Source organism: Rhinolophus sinicus, linkage group LG06, assembly GCF_036562045.2.
Source record: "Rhinolophus sinicus isolate RSC01 linkage group LG06, ASM3656204v1, whole genome shotgun sequence".
Taxonomy (NCBI): Eukaryota; Metazoa; Chordata; class Mammalia; order Chiroptera; family Rhinolophidae; genus Rhinolophus; species Rhinolophus sinicus.
In genome coordinates this window covers 82579569-82603926 of record NC_133756.1, presented here as the reverse complement: position 1 = coordinate 82603926, position 24358 = coordinate 82579569, and the positions used below count along the sequence as shown (strand labels likewise).

General features: G+C 55.2%; 2 protein-coding genes across 4 annotated transcripts; both read left to right on the top strand.

Moving 5' to 3' along the window:
* Positions 1-531: 531 nt before the first annotated feature.
* On the top strand, positions 532-16531 carry SIDT2 (SID1 transmembrane family member 2). Of its 3 annotated transcripts, XM_019713607.2 has the most exons (27): positions 561-1285; positions 2999-3120; positions 3428-3592; positions 3681-3726; positions 4121-4222; positions 4328-4411; positions 5173-5272; positions 5469-5534; positions 6438-6531; positions 6892-6944; positions 7692-7763; positions 7927-7998; positions 8190-8252; positions 9062-9180; positions 9469-9542; positions 9639-9705; positions 10274-10347; positions 10489-10612; positions 10978-11095; positions 11591-11727; positions 11954-12062; positions 12316-12392; positions 12547-12593; positions 12859-12964; positions 13610-13720; positions 14920-15033; positions 15131-16531. In XM_019713607.2, the coding sequence occupies exons 1-27, from the start codon at positions 1103-1105 to the stop codon at positions 15191-15193; spliced, it is 2562 nt and encodes an 853-aa protein (XP_019569166.1). In that variant the 5' UTR covers positions 561-1102; the 3' UTR covers positions 15194-16531. The 3 variants fall into 3 exon arrangements, with proteins under 3 accessions (XP_019569168.1, XP_019569166.1, XP_019569169.2); XM_019713609.2 differs by lacking the exon at positions 8190-8252 and having other exon boundaries at positions 532-1285; XM_019713610.2 differs by lacking the exons at positions 561-1285; positions 2999-3120; positions 3428-3592; ... (5 more) ...; positions 6438-6531; positions 6892-6944 and adding an exon at positions 6990-7307.
* Positions 16532-18252: 1721 nt separating this feature from the next.
* Positions 18253-24287, top strand: TAGLN (transgelin). The gene is made up of 5 exons (XM_019713615.2): positions 18253-18514; positions 22478-22669; positions 22773-22950; positions 23253-23355; positions 23694-24287. Exons 2-5 carry the CDS (start codon positions 22490-22492, stop codon positions 23836-23838), a joined length of 606 nt encoding a protein of 201 aa, XP_019569174.1. The 5' UTR covers positions 18253-18514; positions 22478-22489; the 3' UTR covers positions 23839-24287.
* Positions 24288-24358: the final 71 nt, after the last annotated feature.

Below are 24358 nucleotides of genomic sequence, written 5' to 3'. Positions count from 1 at the left end.
GCTTTGTAGCTGCCTCTGAGAGAAGAGGAGAAAGCCCGGCAATCTTTAAGGCCTCTCTGAAGCTGTGTGGCCGCTGCAAGGGGAAGTGAGAATTCACAAGGGTTCTATTTGCAGTTCAGCGTCAGCTATCCCTCCACCGGCAGGGCGGCAGTGTGACCATGCTGTTTCCTAATTCTTCGTTTCTTAAGATCCCAGGAGAAAACAAAAATGGCCCAGGGGTGGAGGATGTTAGTGATAATGGCAGTAGGCATGGGAGTCGGGGGGGGGGGGGGGGGGAATCCCATCCCTAAGTTTGAGCAGAGAGAAGAATTTGTTAACAAGAATCCGACACTGGGAGATCCTTCACGGAAACATCCGTCTATTCTAAAGTGAGCTTCCAGAGCGGGGCAGGATAATGAAAGAGGAGGCAGTAGAGGGATAGGAGTTGAAGGCTTCCAGCGGGAGAATGCAGCCCCTTTAAGGCCCAATACGGAACCTGGCCCTTTAAATCTGTGTCAGTTTCTCCTGACGTCAGCCGGCGGGCTGGCTGCTCCGCTGTTTACTGCTTCGCGGCGCCGCACACTTTCCCGAGTTCCGAGAGCCGGAGTCGCCGCGCCTGCTTGCCCTTAAAGGGCCCGCATCCCAGAAAAACTCGCTGGGCCGCGCGGCGTCTGGTGGCTACCAACTATCACGCCCCTCACCCTCAGACTCTCCTCCCTTCGCGGCCGCCCGGCCGCCGGCTTCCCCATCCTTCCTCCCTCCCCTTTCCCGGCGTCGCCAGGCTCCCAGCAACCAGCTGCTCCCTCGCTCACCGCCTCGGCGGGCGGCCGCAGGGTCTCGGGGCCGTGCTCTGCCTCTCGTGAGCTGGGACCCCTTCCCGGAGCCGGTACCCCACACTCTCCCCTCCCCCTCCCCGTTGCCCCCTTCCCTCCCGGGCCTCTGGGAGCGTCTGTGCACTTCCAGGGAGGGGACGTTTCCTAATCTCAGGCCGGGGTTAAAGTTCTGGTCCTGGTGAGATGCTGGAAGCTGCGGCCGGAGCCGCAACCTGTCCCGGAGGTGTCCTGTTGCCTGTCTCTGCCGCCGCCACCACCTCTACCGCTGCCACTGCCGCCCTGCCAGGGCCATGTTCGCTCTGGGTTTGCCCTTCTTGGCGCTCCTGGTGGCCTTGGTCGAGAGCCATCTGGGGATTCTGGGGCCCAAGAATGTCTCGCAGAAAGACGCCGAGTTTGAACGCACCTACGTGGATGAGGTCAACAGCGAGCTGGTCAACATCTACACCTTCAACCATACTGTGACCCGGAACCGGGTGAGGGATGGGGCTGGGCTGGGGCTGGTGAGTGGGTGAGCAGACAGAGCTAGGCCATTCTGTTAATCCCATAGAAACTATGAAGCAGGAGCCCGACTGGGTTCCAGTTTCCCAGAAACACCCTGGACCTTCTTGACCAGTCCTCCTTCCTTTGCCACCATTGTTTGTCTGAAGCTCCCACTGGACAGGTTCTGAACCTCATTCCCATCTTCTCTTTGACTCCCTCCTTTCCACCAGATGTGGTCTGAGCAAGACTGACCTGCTCCCTTCCCAAAACCAGAATCTGATAGCTATGTGGGGTCTGGGTGAAAGAGGAAGCAGGCTTGGTACTGGCCTTGGCCCAGAAAACCCCATGGGTATGAGACAGGCTCTAACCGAAAGGCTCTGCCCAGGCAACTTGTAACTGAGACTCCCCAGGCAGATGAATGCTGGACTTCTCAGGCTGTTGGAACTGCTGGGACCTTCCCAGCCCTCTTCCAGCCTTCGAAAGCCAGCTGGCCTTGTAAATTGAAGGTGGCATAGATGAGGTTAACTCCAAGTTGGGTGGGAGGAGAGAGGGAGTTTGTCTATTGTAGAGAATCTATCTCACCCTGATTTCACTTTCATTTCTTCCTTAGGCATGAGTTGAACATGAGCATAGCTAGGTACCGGAAGTCTAGAGCTGAAATTTGGAGAATTCTTGTAGCCTGGCTGTATGGTCTCTTGCCCAGCTCTCTCCATGACTGCATTTACTGAGAAGCAGTGGAGTTGAGAATGGGAATCTAATTTATTTTTCTGGATGGGGAGGGATTTGGTTTCTATAACAAGCCAGGATCTGCCTTCAATCTGGTTCTCTAAAGCTTGATCTCCTGTTTAGAGTACTTTCTTCCCTTTTTCCCATATCTGGAGTTACCCTGAGAGCTGTGGCCTCTACCCCTCTGGGAAATGCTGCCCTAAGGCTCAGGTTTCAGCAGCCCATAACAAGAGTCACAGGATTCATGAAATTTTATTTTTCATTTAAACTCCTGCTGTCCTATATACTTTCCTCCATAGCGCATAGAGTGAGAGTAACTCCATTTTTTTTAAATTTATTGGGGTGACGATTGTTAGTAAAATTACATAGATTTCAGGTGTACAATTCTGTATTACATCATCTATAAATCCCATTGTGTGAGTATCTCCATTTTATAGAGGGGGAAATTGAGGCTCAGAGATGTGAAGTGACTTCTCCACAGCCCTATCCCTTGGTCAGAGCTAGGGATAGAGTTTGGTTTTCTTAGCTCTCAACAGTCCCTGTGTGTCCACCCGCCAACACCCATATTAGTTGTTGAATTGGAACTTCAGGCTCACAAGGATGAAAGCTGAGGAGCATTTCTTGCTCTCCTGTGTCTGTGTGTGTGTATCCCATGAACATAGATAGGAATGGGATATCCTAGAAAGGCCTGAGATTTCCACTGTTTCCTGTCAGGAAGTGAGTTCCTGCAGTTGCTTGGGTCATGTTGCCCTGCTGGCACCTGTCCTGTAGGAACCAGCCTCTTCCATAAAGACTCCTCTAAGTTAGCACTAGTCCCTCCTGGAAATTGGGGGCTGCCCTGGCAGAAGAAGGTGGAGAAAGAACAAAGCGGATGGCATAAGACAGGGCAGGGTTCACAGTTTCTAGAGCCTTGTATCCCAGGTGGCGGAGGGAGAGTCACCACGGGCTTAACTGAGGGGCATTTCCATCTCATTCTACAGACAGAAGGCGTGCGTGTGTCCGTGAATGTACTGAATAAGCAGAAGGGGGCTCCTTTGCTGTTCGTGGTTCGCCAGAAGGAGGCGGTGGTATCCTTCCAGGTGCCCCTAATCCTGCGAGGGCTGTGAGTAGGACCCGGGATCAGGGAAGGGGTAGGCCTAGGCCAGGCCTTGCCCAGAGCCTCACCCAGGTCCTTATCTGGGGCCTCAGACCACCCAGGAGCCCCTCTGTTTCTCCTCCCCCTCCCCAGAACCAGGAGGTTGATCAATGGCGTGAGGGCCAAGCCAGCCAGCCTGGAATCTGTCAGCCTAGTTGGGGTAGGGGTAGGAGGGTGGTAGAGACCAGAGTGGAAGAATTGGGGTTTTGCTCCCCGAAAGTGGCATGCTGCTTGGAACAGTAGTCACATCCCGACTCTCTGCTTCGGGACATAGGTATCAGCGCAAGTACCTCTACCAAAAGGTGGAACGAACGCTGTGTCAGCCCCCCACTAAGAATGAGTCTGAGGTCCAGTTCTTCTACGTGGATGTGTCCACCCTGTCACCAGTGAACACCACGTACCAGCTCCGGGTCAACCGAATGGACGACTTTGTGCTCAGGTCTGCAGGGGACAGTTAGGAGACCATGGGTCTGGCCTCCTTCCCAAGCTCTGGGAGTAACCATGGGGGACTCTTCTCTGTCCTGCAGGACTGGAGAGCAGTTTAGCTTCAATACCACAGCAGCCCAGCCTCAGGTAAGATCCCCCTATTGATTGCCCCTCAAGAGGAGAAATGGTGAACTTGAACATGGGAGTCGTTGGTGGTCTTTGCCATGAGTTTCAAGTTGGCTGGGCTCTCCCTGGAGGGACTCTAGAAACAGAGGCTCTGGCTCCAAGGTGGTAAGGGGCAGATAGCATGGGAAGTGCAGAGACATGGGGTCTGGCTGCCTCTCGAGCACTGTCCTGAATGCCCAGCTGAGGTCAAGGGGAGTAGTATACAGAAAACGGGGCTGCTTGTATTTAAGACCTGTCTTCCTAGAGAGCCTCCACTGCCAAACCCTAAGAGAATTCACACTGTTCCCTTCTGGAGGGGCAGAGAGAGCATCCTCATGAGACAGGGCTCTCCCTGCTACCCTCCTTATGCTCTCAGTACTTCAAGTATGAGTTCCCAGAGGGAGTGGACTCGGTGATTGTCAAAGTGACCTCCAACAAGGCCTTCCCCTGCTCAGTCATCTCTATCCAGGATGTCCTGGTAAGTGTCCTGTCGTTTTACACTCCACCAGCGGGTAGCAGGGCTTCTAAAGAGAGGGGGCAGGCCCCAGGTCCCTGCATCTACCTCTCCCGTCCTCCTCTGTAGTGCCCTGTCTATGACCTAGACAACAACGTAGCCTTCATCGGCATGTACCAGACTATGACCAAGAAGGCAGCCATCACTGTGCAGGTAGGAAATGCATGTGGGCGTGTGGGAGACGTGGCCAGTGATTAGCTTTCCAAAGCCCTGCTCCTGCCCCATTCCTCCTCTACCCATAAGACTGAGTCCTGGATCATCAGTCCCTGAGGCTTTCGGTCCCCTGATATAGTACGTGAGAGTGAGTCATAATTCCAGTAGCCTTTGGGGATAGGAAAGAGCAGCATACCCTTTCTGGCTGTTATATCTACCTCATTCACTGTAATGACAGCAAGGAGAGGAAAGGGGCCCTGGCTGAGGCTTTGTGCCTGCTCTCAGCGAAGGCTCAAACCTATGCTGGGGTCAGGGAGGGGGCGGCCATGTGTTTACCTCACAACATTCAGTCATGTAACTGATGGAGGCAACGTGGTCCCTCCACTTTTGCTCTGGCTGATGCCCAACCCATGGGCTCCATGATGGTGGGGCACACACACATTTGGTCACCTGGCCATAGTGTGCAGGTTGAGGGTTTGGGCTCTGGAGTCAGATAATCCTAGCTTTACACCTTAACTGGCAGTGTGACCCTAAGCTAACTTTTGAGACTGTCCAGCAGGGGTAACGACAGTACTGATCTCACACGGATCTTTGGGAGGGTTAAGTAGAATCATATGTGAAGAGAGCTCAGCATAACGTCTGGCCCAAAGTAGGTATTCAGCAAAGGATGCTGATGGTGATGACGATTGGTGATCTGATGATGAGCTGATGGTGATGATGACGGTGATTACGTCGTCATCGTCATCATCATCATCCTGCAGCGCAAAGACTTCCCCAGCAACAGCTTCTATGTGGTGGTGGTGGTGAAGACAGAAGACCAGGCCTGCGGGGGTTCCTTGCCGTTCTACCCTTTTGTAGAAGGTAGCTTTGTGCCCGGGCCTGGCTGGGGATCGGGAGGTCTTGGTGACTTCCCGGGAGGTAGAAGCGCCTGCATGACTGATTGGCGTACCTGATGGAGTATGGGTTTTTGGCCCCAGACACTCCCAGGCCTGGTCCCCCTAACTGTAGCCAAGCTCCAGGCAGCCATTTGTTTGCCAATTTGACATTTTACTTCTAGATGAACCGGTCGATCAAGGGCACCGCCAGAAAACCCTGTCAGTGCTGGTATCTCGAGCAGTCACATGTGAGTAGGTGACATAGTGGGGATGGACTGGCCTCTGGCTCTTCCTCTCAGACCTGGGTAGGCAGTGTGATGAAGACCTAGTCAAGCAGGGTGACAGGGTAGGGAAGGGGCGTGTTCTTGGCAGGCTTCATGACGGGAGGGCCAGGAGATGCGTCCCACTATAACTTGGTACAGAGAGTCCATGACTAAAGAATGAAGTACGAGTTCTAGTTTTTTCTGTGACACTTCAGAGCAGTGTAATCTCATTGAGCCTCAGTTTCTCCATCTCTATAACAGGGATAATAGGATCTGTCCCATTAGTCTCACTCACTAAGTTGTGAGGTTTAGCACAAAATTAGTAGGAAAGTACCAGGCCCCTTAGTCACGCTCAGTAAATATTTACTGAATGATGGAATGGAGCCCTTTGTAAACTGGAAAGTATAAGAGAAAAAGAAGAGACTGTGATGGGAGGGGAAAGAAGTGCGTCTCCTTTACGGATTTTTTATTTAGTAAATATTTATTGAGCACCTTCTGTGTGCCAGGTGCCGCGCTCCAGCTGTAGTCCTTCAGGAGTGCTTGCCTAGAGGGACAGGAGCCTGTTGCTGTGCTGAGAGCTCTGAGGAGCAAAGGACAGGTCACTGGGAATGCATGACAGAGAAAGCTCCCTAGAGGACCAAGTGCCTGAGCTGGGTTTTGAAGGTTAAGTTAAGATGGAGTTTTTGAGGAAGAAGTAGAGGAGAGAGTTCTTGCCAAGGGAGCAACATGAGCGCAGACAGGAATTATGTCACAGTTTGGCATATCTGAGGAACGGCAAGTTGTTCACTCTGCCATGGTCATTACATTTGAGGGAAGCAGTGTAAGGGATTTGGCTGGGCCCTGTGTGCCATGATTGGTCTGTTCACCTTCCTGCTTCCTTCCCCACAGCTGAGGCCTATGTAGGTGGGATGCTCTTTTGCCTGGGCATATTTCTGTCCTTCTACCTGCTGACCATCCTCCTGGCCTGTTGGGAGAACTGGAGGTAAAGTGGAACTGCTGGGTCCTCGCCTGTTCTGGGGTAGGTTGGGCAGGAGATGTGGGGGAGATGGCCTGGCAGGATCTGAGCTGGCCCTGTGTAGTCTCCCACACCATCCACAGGGCAGAGGAAAGCAGGCCCCTGTTAGGGTCTGTGGTCCAGGTGCCTCTCCTCTGGAAACAGCATCTTCCCTTGACCTTCTTCCCAAGCAGGGAGACCTCACATTGCTTCCCAACCTGGGAGAACCCTAGGATCACGAATGAAGGACAGGGTGATGGGGTGGAGAGGGTGGAAGGCAGGCCAGCCCAGCATAGGAGGGCTCCTTGTCCTGCCCCTGTAGTTTGCCTCTGGATTCTCTCCCTGCAGGCAGAGGAAGAAGACCCTTCTGGTGGCTGTGGACCGAATCTGCCCAGAAAGCGGTACCTGCAGCGGGCCTGGGTGGGAGGGCAGAGTTTGCTTTTTCTTTTGGAGGGGATAGTGGTGGATGGTTCCCTTGGAGGTTGGAGGAGGCTTTCTGCGGGCTTCTGGATATTCAGATTGGGAGTAACTACGGATGGACATGGGGCTAGGGTATTGTGCCTGTCTATCCCTAACATGCCTCTCTGAAAGGCTGCCACTTGATTCGTTCTGTGGGTCTAGCTGTACTGTCTGTTTGCCTCAGACAATGGGGCTCACAGTCTCGGGGGTTATTAACCTTTCATTCTCTCCCCCTTTCTTCCGTCCCTCGCTCTCTTTCTATCCTCCCTCCTGCTTGGGACCTTCTCTCTCAGCTTCTCTCCTTGGTAAGCTCCAGGTGCTATGGGCAGAGGAGCTGGAGTCCAGAGTTGGGGAGGGAGGGGAAGCACAAGGGGTGTCTGAGTGGGACCTGGGCAGGCCAATGCTGTCTTGATGCTGGCAATTTAAATGCATCAATTCTTTGACCTTTCTCTCTTCAGGGAGGACAAAAGGTGGCGAGTGTTTCCATTGGGGACACACATGGGAGGGAGGTCGAGGCAGATGGTGGTGGTGGGAGTGAGCTGTGTTTGCTGGGATGGGTGCTTATTCTTTGCTGCTGCCATGGCCACTCTGTATCTCTCTTGTTTGTCTGGATTCTTCCTTCTCTATTCTCCCTGGCTTTGGCCTCTCTCTACTTCCAGGACTAAGGGAACCTTGACTTCTCATTGCAGGTCACCCTCGGGTCCTGGCCAACTCCTTCCCTGGCAGCTCCCCTTATGAGGGTTACAACTATGGCTCCTTTGGTATGTGCCAACGCCAGAGGTTGTGCTGGCCCACTCACAACCACGTTTCCTGATGCTGCCACCTTTAAGGTGGCAGATTGGCAGCCAGCCCCCTCAGAGCCCCTTGGGGATGGATCGGCATTCCCCTACCTGAGGTCTGTCCTCACCACTTACCATTCTGCAGACAACTGTTCCGGATCTACCGAGGGTCTGGTTGACAGCGTGAGCACCGGGGATCTCTCCTACAGTTACCAGGGTGAGTGGGCCAGGTAGGCCAAGCCGTGTGGTGCAGGGCTGGTGCTGGCTGGGTGAAGCCTCATGGTGGGTGGTAGCCTCTTCTGCCAGATGCTGGGCAGGGAAGGAAGGGCCTGTTGTCTTCCTCCCCCTCCTCCCTCTGTCTTTCCTCCTTGGCCCCATTTCCCTGGTAACTTTCCCTTTCCTTTGAAGGGCACGACCAGTTCAAGCGGCGCCTCCCCTTTGGCCAGATGCGGCAGCTGTGCATTGCCATGGGTAGATGTGGGGGGGGGTGGCGCTGCTCTGCCAATCAGCTCCTGCCAGGGTGGTTGACTGGAGCCGGTAGGCTCTGGGGCCAGAAAGCTGCTTTGTGCATGGCTTTCCCATCTAATGCCAATAATTGCCAGCTCTTGTGTCTTTTGCAATAAGTAGGTACTGGCCTCTGATGCTGCTAGGCTGGCACCCCAGCTAGCCCTGGGCCAGATGTTCTGGTTTGCTGTCATGCTTACCAGCACCCTCACTCCCTGGCCTGCTGGGGTAGGGCTCATGGGCAGGGGTGTCATGACCTGGCCTCGGGTCAGACAGGGTCACAGGAGGAAGCTTCTGAAGGCACAAAAAAAGAACAGGCTAAAGCAGCAGGTGCTCTTCCTAGAGGCAGCCTCTCAGCCTTGCCTGCACCCCAGGGCCCACTGGGTCTTTACCCAGTGGGGGCCAAGGTGATGTCTTCTCAGACACCCCCATGGCTGGGTGCCTTCTAATCAGCATGACTTCTGCCAAATTCTGCTGCTTGAGTCTGGGGTCCGGGGTCTGCTCAGTGTCCTGGCTTGGAAGCCTTAGCTCAGTGAGGGGGGCCAGGGCTTGAGCAGTCCCTGTTTGGTGGCCTCTTTGCAGAGTCCTCCCTGGTTCCCCTCAAGGACTTAGAAGCACTGATACCTGCCCCCGGGACTGAGCCTACCTCCACCGCTGCTCTGAGCCCACAGTTTGCCTCTTTCCACTGCCTAGTAATTGTAACAGTTGCTCTAGGTGGGTGGAGACAGACCTCAAGCTCTGCCCACTGGGCAACCTTTCCCTCCTGCCTTCCTCAGACCGTCCCCTTGACCCTGTGGGCATGCGGCCACGACTGGACTCCATGAGCTCTGTGGAGGAGGAGGATTATGACACATTGACCGACATCGAATCAGACAAGAATGTCATTCGCACCAAGGTCTGACTCCTTGTGGGCTGACCCTGGTCAGGGGTTCCCCAAGGAAGGGAGATTCAGTGTTCCGGCCTCAGTATATCTCCCCCTGGGGTGAAAAAGAGCTCAGCTGGGGCAGGACAGATTCCAGGGGAACTGACTGGATTCCCAGCCCTTCTGGGCTGATTGGCCAGCAGCACTGGAATGCCTAAGAACCCTGCCCACCCGTCCTGGCCCCTCCTGTGCTTCTCTCACTTGGGTGAGAGGGGACTCTCCAGGCAATCGAAAAGGGGGCTCACTCCAGCTTCTCCCCAGCAATACCTCTATGTGGCCGACCTGGCACGCAAGGACAAACGGGTTCTGCGGAAAAAGTACCAGATCTACTTTTGGTGAGTAGATGGGGTGGGTGGGGCTTCCTGTGATTGGCAGGTGGTGTGGCCATTTCTCGGGTCCTGCCACCTGGCCACTGCCCTCCCACTCCCCAGGAACATCGCCACCATTGCCGTCTTTTATGCGCTTCCTGTGGTGCAGCTGGTGATCACCTACCAGACGGTGAGCAGGGCGGGGGGGCTGGCTCCCCTGGGCCCGTGCTGAGTGCCCTCCCAGAACTGCAGGCGCCCCTTCCCCCCAGTCTGGGACACTGCCCTAAGTGTAGAGCCTCCCAGCCTGGGGCTCTGCAGCCAGCACAGTTTTGAGGTCACAGGACCTGGGTTCAAATCCCAGCTCTGCCTCACCAGCTGGATAACCTTAAGCAAGTCGTGTGAACCTCCCTGAGCATCAGTTTATTCAATGGCAACATGGAGATAGCACAGTATCAGTGATGGCACCTTCCCCACGTTCTTGTGGGCATTCACGAAACAAGTCCTGCGACTTTGTAAGTCTAGGTTTCCCTTCCCTTTTCTCTGTACTGGGTCACACCCCAGGGTTTTCAGACACACCCAGTAAGGGACAACTGTGCCAAAAGGAGGACTTGACTACTGGCTGTGGTGGCATTTCCTATCCATGGCAGAATGGGACGGGCTGGAGCGGTGTGGGCTGGGGCCTGGCTCCACCGCACCTAGGCAGCAGTCTGAGTTCTGTGCTTTAGCTGCCCCCTTCCTGCTCCCACTCCCTGCTGCAGGTGGTGAATGTCACAGGGAATCAGGACATCTGCTACTACAACTTCCTCTGTGCTCACCCACTGGGCAACCTCAGGTGGGGATTGTCTGGGGAGGCCCTTTTCCCAGGGAAAAGGTGAACCTGGAAAGTGTCCAGGGGCTCTGCGACTGACCCCTCAGGTGGGGAAGAGGCTGCAGTGTGAGGCCGAGGCAATGTGTCCTGTGCCACCTCTTCTAGCGCCTTCAACAACATTCTCAGCAACCTGGGGTACATCCTGCTGGGGCTCCTCTTCTTACTTATCATCCTGCAGCGGGAAATCAACCACAACCGAGCCCTGCTGCGTAATGATCTCTATGCCCTGGTGAGGAGCACCTGCCTGCCCACTGATGTCCCCCCTCCAGACTCTAGAAGGCGTGGTCCAGCCCAGCCCAGCCCTGCCCTGCCCTGCCCTGTCCAGCCCTGCCCAGCCCTGCCCTGCCCTGCCTTGCCCTGCCTTGCCCTGTCCAGCCCTGCCCTGCCCTGCCCTGCCCTGCCCTGCCCTGTCCAGCCCTGCCCAGCCCTGCTCAGCCCTGCCCTGCCCTGCCCAGCCCTGCCCTGCCCTGCTCAGCCCTGCCTACATGCCCACTCTACCCACATCCCCTTCTCTCACAATCTCCCTCTTTTGGGTCCCTTCCTCCCTTCCCACCTTACCTCCTCTCTCCCTTCCCTTTTCTTTCTCCCCAACAGGAATGTGGGATCCCCAAACACTTTGGCCTGTTCTATGCCATGGGTACAGCCCTGATGATGGAAGGGCTGCTGAGCGCCTGCTATCACGTTTGCCCCAACTATACCAATTTCCAGTTTGGTGAGCGGGCCTCCCTATCCCTGGCTGAACCTAGAGCACGGACCTGCCTGAGTCTTCCATTCCCACGTCACCCACAGATATCCCCAAGACTCAGCCACCCAGGTTACTCCACGGCTGCATTACCTGTGCACACAACCTAGCTGATGGAGAATAGGCATCTGGGTGCTATTTCATCCATGTGTTGAGCCTTTCCTATGGGAAAGCATGTGCAAGCACTGGGGAAACGAAGATCATTAAGATACGGTCCCTGATTTCAGGGTGCTCAGACTAAGTTGTGTTGTCAGGGGAAGTCAGGCTGTGGACGACAGCCAGTGGGTGGCAGTATGGTATGGCAGGGACAGTTAAAGGACTGGGAGTCGAGTCAGCCCGCCACCAGCTCGCTCTGTGTCCATGAGGTGGTGTGGGGCCTCTCCCTTCCTGACTGTCGGGGCTGGGAGTTCTGTGCTAAGGCTCGGTGGGTGTTGCTGAAGCTGACGTCCGCGTCCCCCTCCCTAGATACGTCGTTCATGTATATGATCGCCGGGCTGTGCATGCTGAAACTCTATCAGAAGCGGCACCCGGACATCAACGCCAGTGCCTACAGTGCCTACGCCTGCTTGGCCATCGTCATCTTCTTTTCTGTGCTGGGTGTGGTGAGGCCCTGCCCCACTCTGCTTGCCCTGTAGGAAAGGTGCACGTGCACTCACACGCACGTGCACATACCCCCTCTCTACCTCGGGCAGGAGAGATCCTGCTCCTTCCCAAGGTGCTTTCCCTGGCCTGGCTGAGCAGCAGCCTGGCTCTGCTGGAGGAAGGGCGGGCTAGGGGAGCAGCTTGCTGCAGTGCCTCCTCAGCCCGGTCCTGCGTGGCCCCTGGCAGGTGTTTGGCAAAGGGAACACGGCGTTCTGGGTTGTCTTCTCCGTCATTCACATCGTGTCCACCCTGCTCCTCAGCATACAGCTCTATTACATGGGCCGCTGGAAGCTGGGTGAGTGGGTGTCCGGGGAGGGCATGGGGAGAGGGCCTGCTGGGCCCCATGGCATGAGGGCTTGGTGACCTTGGGGGCCTGGATCACAGGAGACCTTTGGGTTCTGCCCTCTCACTGGGGGCCTGGAGGAATCACTGGGTGAAAAATTAGATGCGGCCTTGGCGTAGCTGTGGCCTCCAAAGGCCCTGGTTCCTCTCAGCCGGCACAGGCCAGGGCTGTGGGAAACAAGGGGTACCTTCCCTTCTCCTTGCAGACTCAGGGATTTGCCGTCGCATCCTCCACGTGCTCTACACAGACTGCATCCGGCAGTGCAGCGGGCCGCTCTACGTGGTACCTGCCTGGCTCTCCAGGCCCTCCTCCTCCACCTGCGCGGGCGCGCGTTCCTCTGGTGGGGGTGGGGGCACCAACCGACTCGGGCCTGCTCCCGCCTCCCTCCCTGTCGCTCTTCCCCCGTCTCAGTCCCCACGCCTCTGCTTCCCTCCAGGACCGTATGGTGTTGCTGGTCATGGGCAATATTATCAACTGGTCCCTGTAAGTCTAGCCACTATCTGTGGTCACCTGGCTGGGTGCACAGTTGGGGACTTGGCCAACTGCTTTGGGGGCCATGGACACATTCTAAGCTTCGGGCATGAGAAATGGGGGCTGACAAGAGAGGTTTTGGCACTTGGGGTTCTAGAGTCTTCTGAGGGCCTCTGAATCAGACCCAGATCATAATAAAAATGGGGTCGGAGCAAGGGCAAGCCATTTTGTTGCCTGGCCCGCCCCTACAGCACTAGCCCTCCCTCCCTCATTCCAGGGCCGCCTATGGGCTCATCATGCGCCCCAATGATTTTGCCTCCTACTTACTGGCCATCGGCATCTGCAACCTGCTGCTTTACTTTGCCTTCTACATCATTATGAAGGTGAGTGGGGCGGCTGAGCCTCCTCTGCCTGCTGCTCTGCCTTTGGGGAGGCACACGGGCACAGCCTGCCCGGGTACTGCTGAGAGGGAGGGAGAATCTTCTGTCCATCTGCCGGTGAGGTTTGAGGAGGGGAGAGGCTAGCCCCCTGGGACACACTATGTCCTATATCCACTTACTGAGCACCTTCCGTATTCTAAGAATGGCGCATGAAACTGGTAGCACTTTGGGCCACAGTTGGTAAGAGCCCTGTTCAATGCAGAAGAGGTTGAGGAGGTGGGGCTCCCGAGTCTGTGGCAGGCATGGACCTCCGAGGGCCAAGTGCTTCCCAAGGAACCCTCATGCCATCCGATGTGAGAGGAGCCCCATGCACACAAGGAAAGCTGCCTGGTCAGTACCCCGTGCCAGCACAGGGTTCTGCACACACGGAGGCCCAGCCAGGGTGGACATCAGAAGTGAGGACCCTAGGCTTCTGGCGTAAGGACAAGTTGAGCTGTGTAACTATATGAGATGATGGTATGAATCCAAGAAGCCTTCCCGAAAGCCTGGAAAGGCACCAGGAGAGCAGCATGTAGGACAGGCTAGGATGTGGGGTGGGAGGAGGTCTGGCGCTCAGGCTGCCCTTCCCTTCCCCACCCTCACGCGCAGCTCCGCAGCGGAGAAAGGATCAAGCTCATCCCCCTGCTCTGCATCACCTGCACCTCGGTGGTCTGGGGCTTTGCTCTCTTCTTCTTCTTCCAAGGACTCAGCACCTGGCAGGTGAGCAGTCATCCTGCCGAGGGGGGGGGGGAGTTGCCCACACGTGCATTTTGAGCCCACACATGGCCTTTTCAAACTTAGTTCGTGAGCACTTCCATGGCCAGCACTTTCACAGAAGCTTTCTTGTTTAATTCTCCTACCATTCAGCATGCCAGCATGAAGGGTCCCTGTTGTACTTACAAGGAAGCTGAGGCTCAGGGAGGCTAAGGGACCTGCCCAAAGTCACAGAGCTAGTGAGTGGCACAGCTGGGGTTTGAAGCCAGCTCTGTCCTTTGCCTCCTAGGGCACCTGCCTTGGATCAGGTTTCAATTCTGTGATCCGAACTAACTCTGCCTTTGACACACTTATAATCTAGTTCAAGAGAAGGACTGTGAGATTCTGGCTTTCTGTTTACAATATGATACACAAGATGAAGGGTATAGGTAAGACAGGCAGGGGAATGTACAAGAGGGCAGAGGACAGAGGCCTCTGAGTTAGGAGGTCCAGGAAAGCTCCTGGAAGAGGCAGGCCTTACTCTTGGCCTTAAAGACCTTGGATGATGGGGAAGGGCCTGTGTAACAAACGATACAGAGGCAGAACTGGAGGCACATTTGGGGCTTAGTGAATGTACTACTTTGGGAGCCAGGTGAAGACAGTGAGCTCTTTGAGGGCAGGGCAGGCCTTTCATGTCATCTCTGTGACCTCAGCGTGTGGCACAGACAGCCCCCAGACAGAGTAAGGTCCAGCCAGTGTGTGTTGGATAGAGGTTATGGGTAGAGCACAGGGGACCTTGAGTGCCACAGAACAAGGCTACTGCCAGGCTTGGGCAGGGGTTTGTGACCTGCCTGTTGTGCTTTAGAAAGAAAATGAGCCTGAATGAGCCCTGGAGGCCTGATTAGAGCAGAAGGCAGGGTCCAAGGCACTAAGGGACTGAGTTAGGAGGCTTTTGTGGCCTTCTAGTGTCTCAAGGTCATCACAACCCTCTGCTCTTAGGTCAAAGGAAAGAGGAATCTGAGGGGAGGAGGATCAGAGTGAAAGAATGGAGAGGGCAGAAGCAGGGAGAAATTTGGAACCAGCCAATTCTTGGATGTGGGAGACGAGGGCAAGGGGCAAGGCAGGAATAAGGTGGTCTCCTCCCGGGGCTGGGAACTGGGAGGGCCCTGGAGGGAGCAGGGCTGCCAGGGCGAGGTGGGCAGGCAGCTCTCCCTGTTCTTGCCCAGAAAACCCCTGCGGAGTCGCGGGAGCACAACCGGGACTGCATCCTCCTTGACTTCTTTGACGACCATGACATCTGGCACTTCCTGTCCTCCATCGCCATGTTTGGGTCATTCCTGGTACGTGAGACTCTTCTGGCCCAGTGGGGAGGGTGAGGTAGAGGGGCAGGCTGTCCCGTTTCCTGTGCTTGACTCAGTGTGTCCCCCCCCCCCCCAGGTGTTGCTGACACTGGACGACGACCTGGACACCGTACAGCGGGATAAGATCTATGTCTTCTAGCGGGAGCCATGCCCCTGCTTCACCCTTGGGGCCCAGAGCTCCTCTGCCTCACTGCCTGGAGCCTCTGTAGCACCAGGGGTGTGAGGCCCAGCCCTGCTGCCTGGTGTTGGGTGGCTGTGAGCCAGCGAGCCCGAGCCTAGGCTTGGCCTGGGACAGTCACAGGAGTGGCCTTGAACCTTGTAGCTGCCATCTGCCAGGGAGGAGGCCTGCTCCCCTGAGACCCCTGATGCTGGCCAAATTGCTGCTTTCTTCTCAGTGTTTGGGCCTTCCGTGGGCCTTGTCCTTGACTCTCCATTTGTCCCTCTGCAGGAGGAAGGGGGGAAGTGTTGCCCTGCCCATCTCATGCCTCGCATTCTGCCCACCCTTCCCCCTCCCTCAGCCTGGTCCCCAAAGCCCTTTCTTCCTAAGTTTTGGGCCTGACTCTCTGTCCTGCACCAGGGCCTCCCTTCTCTTTGAGGCTGTACCTGGCTGCCATCACTGCCCACTCTGGTCAGCCAGGATAGATGGGGGGTGTAGAATTTTGGGGGCTGGCCAGCTGGTGCCAGGCTTTTGGTGCTAAGACCTGCGAACGTCCCTGGCTGGCTCTTTGTCAATGAGGGTCAGCCCATATGTGAGAACTGCCTTTGATCTGAGGGGCTGAATTCAGAGGTCACCTTCCTATTCCGTCAGCCTCCAGACTGACACTGGCACCAGGATTGGAAAGAAAAAGCAACTCACCCTTTTTCTTCCTTTTTCTCTCCAGGCTCTTAGTCCTGCCAAGCCCCAGCTGGGGGCCTTTCAGTGCCATTGACATTACCCAAGAATGGCCAGGGGCGAAGGAGGGAGGATACAAAGAGCCCAGCCCATCCTGCCTCCTCCACGGCCACCAGTGGAGCCCCAGTGCCTATCTTAGAAAGGGGCTCAAGAAAGGGACATGACGTTTCCCTCTATGTCCCTGGTTCCAGCCTCACTCTCGGATCTAGGGCTGGCTCCTAAGTTTCCGTCCTTCTTCAGCCAAGTTCTGTGTTTGTCACACACATACGTATATATGAATCCTTGGAGTTTACACTGAGTGGCCCCAGCTCTGGGACCCCTGGCTGCTCTGGTCCTGGGGGCCTCTTTGCCCTACATGGCCCATTCCAGATGCCAAGGTTGGGGAGGTCAGGTCCGGCCTCTGCCTCACAGATGGGAATGTGTTTTATTCTCCCCAACTTGTTTTTAGCTCTCCCTTGGGCTGAGGAGAGGAGATGGGTCTGGATCTTTTTTAAGAACTCCATTTAATGTCTATTTCCACGCTATGGTTGCATTTCTGTTTTCTATGAATGAATTTGCATTCAATTAAAGAAACAACCAGATGCAGTTCTTGGTCTCCTGCTTTCTCCCCCTTTCTGAGTGTAGATGTTGAGAATGTGGGGTGGGGCAGGGGTCTTCCGTCTTCCAGTTCTCTGGTCTACCTTTCTCTTTTCCAAGCTGCAGGCCCATTGGGAACAACAGTTCCTTGATTCCTCCAAGTTTTTCCTCTGCGCTGAGCAGTGGCACCAATTCAGTAAATGTTTACTCGGGGCCTGGCAAATGGCAGTGTCCTCTGCCCACCTGGACCCCACCTGCCAGTCAGGCAGCTTCACTTCTGAGCTGAGCACCTCCCAGCTTAGCAGGCTGCGGGTACAGTGCTCCCTGACATGGATTTAAGGGACAGGAGCATGTAGGTCACGGCTGGCGTGGTGCGCGGGAACACAGGATGGTGATGGCTACTGGTGAGTGGGCGTGTGGATGACAGGCTCCAAGAGGAAGGACGTTTGCAGTTACCCTGGAAGGTTGGTTTAGATTTCATCAGGCTAAGGGAGACGATTTGCGGGGCGAGGAAGCTGGTGAATTCAGGACCCAACCAGAGATCTATGGGCTGCTCTCTAGCCGATTCCCCCGCCTCTCTGCTCTTCCCCGAAGACGCCACTAGGGGGCTCTATAGCTCTATGCACTGATATTAGCCAGTGTGGAGTCGCTGGCGGACCTGAGGGTGGGGAGCGGAGCTCTTTTCCTCTAGCAGGGAGGGGGCTGCGGGGTGAGCTTCGGAGTTAGGACGTTGCCTGTGGCGCGCCAGCCCTCCTGGTGGTGCTGGGTGTGTCTGTGCTGAGTGTGTGGTGGAGAGTGTTAGCTCCTTCCTGCCAGGCTGCCCTAGGTTGGAGGCGTGCCTCAGCGGGCACTCCAGAGACAACATTTGCAGTCTCTCACCTTCTTAACCTCCTTCTACCCTTTCCTGAAACCCCTGAAACCAGGAACAAGCAAGATATGAGTGGGTCTTCTTTCTGTGGTGACGGAGTCCAGTCCGTTTTCAGGATAGACGGGCTGTTTCTAAAGGGAGGGAGGGAGGGAGGCATTATAGTAGCACCTGAGCCTCCTACCCCACTGTTGGTGTCTCAGGCCCTGCCAGACCTTAGAGACCCTCTGGATGGGGGCCAGCGTCCACTAAGCTGCTGTTGAATCCTTAAAGCCCACCCCAACTAGAGCATGTAACTCAAGGCCCACCTCAACTGTAGTTCTTCTCAGCCTGAGCAGGGTGGTACAACTCAAAGGGTGGATCTGACAGCCTCTCCAGCTCCCATCTGGGGGTCGGCAGGGATTGTGCAGGTTCTGCCACTCATGATTAACCAGATGGCCTCGGGTAAGATGTACTCTGGGCCTCAGTTTCCTCATCTGTAAGATGGAGCTAGGAATTATGCTGTCATGATCTAGCTGTATTAAATAAGAGCATTTGCAAAGTGCCTGGCAAGTAGTGGGCCCCCAGTAAAGGTTAGTTCCTATCTCTGACTAGAGCTGAAAGTCCAGGAGGAGAGGGTGGCTGGTTTGTCCTCTTCAAACTTCAGGGATGGAACCCCCCAGTCCCCTCTGTCTCTCTCTGGCCAGACCCTCTTGAATTCTCCCCCTCCCCTCAAACTCGGGAGCAGAGAACAGTGAAGGAGCAGCCCTAAGCCCAGACAGCAGGGATAGCCTTCAGGGTCCTGTCCATAAAAGGCTTTTCCCGCTGCTTCCCTGCCGGCAGCACAGCCCCGCCCCGCCCGCTGCATCACCAAAGCATGCAGAGAATGTCTCGGGCAGCCCCAGCAGACTCCTCCAACTTGGTGTCTTTCCCCAAATATGGAGCCTGTGTGGAGTCACTGGGGGGCCTGGGGGTGGGGAACTAAGCCCATTTCCTCTAGTAGGGAGGGGGCCATGGGGTGAGCCAGCGGGGGAGGCTGACATCACCACAGCAGCAGCCCTTTAAACCCCTCACCCAGCCAGCGCCCCATCCTGTCTGTTCAAGTCCAGATAGAGCTGACTCCTTCCTGCGAGCCCTGAGGAGCCTCTGTAAGTGCATTTGTCTCAGGGTTGGAGGGAAGTTGGGCTGGAGCTTGACAGGAGCATTGACTGGATTGCAGGCAGAGCTGGGGGAGGGTTCCTGGAGCTGGGGGAGCCCACCCTCTCAATCAGCCTGCATTTCTAACCTCCAGATGGGGAAGTGGTCCTAGATAGATGGGATGGGATTGCTAGAATCCCGAATTGCTCAGACTGGGCAGTCTTGAGTTCATTGAAATGCCCCGGATGATTTGGCTGGTGAAGAGGGATTGGGAACTGGGGTGAGCAGGAGACTCCACATTTTCAGCTATAGTCACGTCATAGGGTGTGTAATAGGCTCAAGGTGTTGTTGGGTTAGACCCAAGGGGTTGTTGTCTGTTGTCCATCTAGGAGGATGTCCAAGGAGGTGAGAAGGGGTGTGAGTACACTAATGCTAGAGAGCAGTGTCCGCACTGGTGGATCCCCAGGGCCTGAGCAGCATGCGAGAGCCTCGGGGTAGCCCCTGAGGCAGTGGGAAGGGCCACAAAACTGTTATATCCTGGAACAGGCTGGGGTGACAGGATGTAGAGACAGGTGAGAGAGCTGATTTTCCAGGTACACAGCTCCTTGCATACACTGAGAGTGGGACGTCACCCACTAAAGGCAGAGGAGTGGGGGGTGGGTACTGCCAGGAGTTCTGGCCTGGGTGACTGTCAGGGCTGGGCAGGCCTGGGACCCTGGGCCCTTCTGGAAGGGTCTGGCTGGTTCTCAGTGGTTGCTAGTCAAAGGGTAGCAGTGACTAGGACCACTCTTCTGTCCCTAGCATATAGATGAGCCACACTTCCTGCCATCTCAAAGATCCACAGGTGCTCACTCCTATTTGTTGTGTTTTATTTTGAAGACAGAATGGGGCACAGCTCCTGGAGAGGCCCCTAGTTCTGCTCGTTTTCTCAGGTTCCTGCTGGTAGGAGGTGCCCCCTGACCCTTTGCAGCTGGACTCCGTTTTCTTCTCTCAGAGCAGGGGAGTTTAATGGGAGCCACAGGGAAGGAGGGTCAAAGCAGAGCTTCAGGCTGCCTTGTCCATCCTGTCCCAGAAGCCTTTGTTTATGAAGTCCCCTGGGTGGGCTGCCCTGCAGCTGTCTCCCTCTCCTTTTTCCCCTCCTTCCCTCTCTCCCTCTTCTCCTCCCTTTCTCCTCCTCCTACCCTCTTCCTCTCCCTCTGCCCAGCAGGTCTAAGGTGGGACTGGGGAGGTCTTCATCAGAGGACTTTGAGGGATTTCTTGGAACTCTCCACTATTAGACTCTTCACCAGGAGGGAGCAGGGTGGGGGCGAGGTGTGCACATTTCACCCCCACTCCCTGTTCTGATCAAAATCCAAATATTATCTCTAGATCTAGGGGCTGCAACTTTGTGTCCTTGCCATGGTAAGCCTTGGCACCTTGACTGCCTGTTCTGAGTCTCCTGAGACTGAAAGCTGGGGGTCGGGGGTCACATTCTGCTTCCATTCAGTTCACACTCCCAGCTTATGGTCTGGGAGGGTGGAGGGTTGGGGAATACAAGCGGTCAGGGCATGGAAGGTGGTGCCTGCCTGGACCACAGGGATACATGCTGCCTGCCTGGGATGTGGGGGGGAGGGGGAACCTGAGATGGGGCACGGTGGTTGTGGTGGGGCCAGGATGGGCTGAAATCACTTGTCCCTGTTGACTGGTGGGTTTTGACCACAGTGATTTGCCCAGGAGCCCTTGGGTGATTGGGAAGCAGGGGTGAGACACAAAGCAGGGTGGGGAAGGGAGGGGCTTGCTGTGTAGCCTTCTACCTTTGGGTTTTCTGGCATCACTGGCTGGGAGAGGGGTGGTGGTGCTCAGAGCACCCTTTCCTCAGAGGTGGCCCAACCCTCATTTTACTAATAAGGAAACAAACTCAGAGAGAAGTGAGTTGCTCAGTGGCTAGGATTTAGATGAATCCTTCTCCTGTTTGGTCTCTCAAACTTTGTTGTCCTCTCAGGGAATGTTTTTGAAAAGGGGTGGAGACTAGAGTGGGAAGAACACTTACTGTTTTTTTTCTTTTTCTTTTTTTAAATTTTTATTGGGGAATAGTGTGTTTCTCCAGGGCCCATAAGCACCAAGTTGTCCTTCAATCTAGTTGTGGAGGGCGCAGCTTAGCCCCAAGTCCAGTCACCATTTTCAAGCTTTAGTTGCAGGGGGCACTGCCCCCCATCCCATGTGGGAATTGAACTGGCAACCTTGTTGTTGAGAGCTCGTGCTCTAACAAACAGCCATCCGGCCGCCCCTCTGGCAGCTCAGCGGCAGCTCATTGTCTTCAATCTAGTTGTGGAGGGTGCAGCTCACTGGCCCATAGGGGAATCGAACCAGCAACCCTGTTGTTCAGAGCTCGCGCTCTAACCAACTGAGTCACCCAGCCGCCCCCACTTACTGTTTTTTATACCTTGATCAGGGGTTGGCTCTCCCAGGTCACTTCCAGGAGACTGGCTCTGGGAGGCAAAGGACTGACATTCTGCTGTGGGACAGGCAATATGTTAGGTAGTTACAGACATTGTTTCATGGAATGTTCACAGCCCTCTGAGGTAGATATTATCCTCACTGTGCAGACGGGGAACCTGAGCTCAGAAAAGTTGTCAGCTGTGGGGAAAGGAAGGGTAGGGCAACGAGTCCAGCAGCCTGGGACCACGTATGTGTTCATTCACTCTGTTTCCTGAGGTGGTTGTGGTCAGTGGACGGTGTGGAGAGAGTCTCAACTCTGACAAGAGAGGGAATTGGAGGAAAGTGCTGACCACCTCCATCCTCAGACCATTCCATCTTTCCCAACCTTTGAGGCCAGGGGATGGGTTTGGCCTCATTTGGTACCTCTTCAGATGAACTGTGGGCACCACACCAGGTTGATGCCTTTGGCCAGTTCTGATTCCCCTTGAACAGCCACACCTACGTCTGCTCAGCGTCGTACCTGCCTCTCCCTGCTGCTGCAATCTTCCCCCTCCATTAGTGGGGCTCCCCTGAGCAGGGCCAGCCGCAGGCCTCCAGGGCAGCAGCTGCTGCTGGCCTGGAGAGGCAGATTCTTGGCTCTGGGATTTCTCTGGAAGACTCTGGCTTCTTGGTTACTCAAGCTACAATAGTGGTGAGAGCCTGGGCAAGAGGGAAAGTCCGTGGGTATACTAGTTTCTCTGTCTCTCTTTCTCCCTGTCATCTGGCTCCCCTGAGGAAATGCAACTTCTTCACCAGAAGCTCTCGGGCTTTGCAGTCTTCCTAGAGTTTGCTAGGGATGGATGAGTTGAATCTCTTTAGCTACAGGCCAGATGCTGAGTTGACCTGGCAAAGAGCTAGAGTTTTGGAGTTACAGCCTCTGGGCTAGAGGATAAAGGGGGGAGAAAAGTTGGAGGTAACCTGAGAAAGAACCAGTAACTACCTCACACCTAGGTGGACAAAGACACCTGCTGGCTTTATTTTGGGGGGCAATGTGGCTTCCTCCAGAAGGCCTCCCCAGTACATCTGTGACCAAGCTTGGCAAAGAAAGAATGCTCTAGATTAGGTGTTAAAGTGTGGCCCACAGGCTAAATGCAGCCTGCTGTTTGTGCAAATAAAGTTTTATTGGAACAAAGCCATGCTCATTTGTTTATGTATTGTCTAAGGTTGCTTTCCTGCGACAATGGCAGAGATCATATGGCCTGCAAAGCCTAAGATACTGTCTGGTCATTTACAAAAAAGTTCACTGATCCCTACTTTAGACTGCCAAAGGTCTGGTCTCCTGTTTCTCTGCTCTGATCTGGTCTCCCATCTCCAAGATTGGAGAGGCCCCCAGGACTGAGGAGATAAGCCTGGCCAAGAAGGGAAGTGCCATGAAAACAAAATCAGGAAGCAAGGGGAGAAAGATAAACACTTAGGGTGGTTGGGCACCCACAGAGCTGAACCTGCCTGGTACAAGTGAAAGTGCCGTTGTTCTCTGAGCCCTTGACCTCTCCTTTCTCTGGCCGGTGCTGCTTTAGCTCTCCCTAAACATGGCCAACAAGGGACCTTCCTATGGCATGAGCCGAGAGGTGCAATCCAAAATTGAGAAGAAGTATGATGAAGAGCTGGAGGAGCGGCTGGTGGAGTGGATTGTGGTGCAGTGTGGCCCTGATGTGGGGCGCCCGGACCGTGGGCGCCTGGGCTTCCAGGTCTGGCTGAAGAATGGCCTGGTGAGTGGCACTCTGGGAAGGGGGCTTGGGGCTGTGCCATCCCCCTGGAGTCATGGGGCAGGTACCACGAGCCAAGTGCCAAGCTGCGTTCTATGCCTGGCAGATTCTGAGCAAGCTGGTGAACAGCCTGTATCCTGATGGCTCCAAGCCAGTGAAGGTGCCTGAGAACCCCCCCTCCATGGTCTTCAAGCAGATGGAGCAGGTGGCTCAGTTCCTGAAGGCAGCTGAGGACTATGGGGTCACTAAGACTGATATGTTCCAGACAGTTGACCTCTTTGAAGGTACGGAGAGAAAAGAGAGGAAAGGGGTGGGGGAGGCAGGTGAAGGACAGGTGGCTGAGAGGGACAAGGAATGACCAGAGCACTCCACAACAATGGGACTGCGTAGCAGGAATGGGCTATGCTAAGGGAAGTCCACCCCACGCTCACAAGAGCATACCGTGGGCCTTACTGACGCCTCTTTGGATTCTGCGACTAACTTTGCCCCTGGATTGGCCATTTTGCTGAAAGGTAGGGGCAGGCCCTGCCTTGGAAGTCTTGTTTACACAGTCCTGAAGTTTGTGCACTCTCCCTTCTTCTCACAGGCAAAGACATGGCAGCAGTGCAGAGGACACTGATGGCTCTGGGCAGCTTGGCAGTGACCAAGAATGATGGGCACTACCGTGGAGATCCCAACTGGTTTATGAAGTATGTGGCCAGTCTACACTTGGGTCTCTGCACAAGAAGGGAGGTGGCCTGGGCTAACCCGTTAGTGTGAGTGATTTGGGGCAGCAGAGAGCCAGGAAGGTGCAAAGTGAGGGTGTAGGATAGGGGGAAATGGGGCCCTAATACTTCTTGACTCTTCCCTTTCTACCTTCCTGTGCTCAACAGGTCTCCCTAGCCTGTGGGGGGCAAGCTAGATTAATGAACAAGAGAAGTGAAATGGGGAGGGAATGGGATCGAGCTAGGAAGTAATAGAGCAAACAGAAAACAGGTGGAAAACATGTAGTCCTGGCAGATCTTTATACTGGTTCATCCTTTTCCAGGAAAGCCCAGGAGCATAAGAGGGAGTTCACAGAGAGCCAACTGCAGGAAGGAAAGCATGTGATTGGCCTACAGATGGGCAGCAACAGAGGGGCCTCACAGGCTGGCATGACGGGCTACGGACGACCTCGGCAGATCATCAGTTAGAGGGCGAGAGCTAGCCCCCCGCCCTGCCCTTCCCCAGCTCATTGGCTGCAGCCGTCCCGCCTAGCCCCCCTCACCCACACCTGTGTAGTTCCTTCAGCCCTGGCCAAGCTTCAAGGCTCCGAGGCTCCGCTCCGTCACTGAGCAAAGGTGACTGCGCTTGGGCAACTCTACCCCCACCCTCAGCCTCAGCCCAGTCTCTTACCCCAAAGCACCACTCCCCGGGCCCTCCTCCCAGCTCCCCCACCACCTCGACTGTCTTTTCCTACCCTGGGCTGAGCAGGGTGGGGTGGGCTGGGGGTGGCCTGGGGGGCGGTGCAAGTCAACTGTCCTCCTTGGCAACAGATGCCCATTGAAGGAGACCCAGCCCGACCTCCTTTCCATTTTTTGCTGGAATATTTTGGGGGTTGAAATTCAAAAAAGAAAAAAATATATATATCAATCTTTTCTCATGCCTGGCTGCCAGAGTTTGATTTGCCCTAGTCACTTCTGTGTGGTTCTGGGAAATAGGACCATCTGCTGG

Bases quoted from the DNA above. Each gene is read 5' to 3' on its own strand.
- SIDT2 (XM_019713607.2), top strand. From the start codon at position 1,103: ATGTTCGCTCTGGGTTTGCCCTTCTTGGCGCTCCTGGTGGCCTTGGTC. The intron at 3,593-3,680 runs GTCTGCAGGGGA...TCTGTCCTGCAG, and splicing joins ATGGACGACTTTGTGCTCAG to GACTGGAGAGCAGTTTAGCT. The intron at 12,594-12,858 runs GTAAGTCTAGCC...CCCTCATTCCAG, and splicing joins AATATTATCAACTGGTCCCT to GGCCGCCTATGGGCTCATCA.
- TAGLN (XM_019713615.2), top strand. From the start codon at position 22,490: ATGGCCAACAAGGGACCTTCCTATGGCATGAGCCGAGAGGTGCAATCC. The intron at 22,670-22,772 runs GTGAGTGGCACT...TATGCCTGGCAG, and splicing joins TCTGGCTGAAGAATGGCCTG to ATTCTGAGCAAGCTGGTGAA. The intron at 23,356-23,693 runs GTATGTGGCCAG...ATCCTTTTCCAG, and splicing joins GATCCCAACTGGTTTATGAA to GAAAGCCCAGGAGCATAAGA.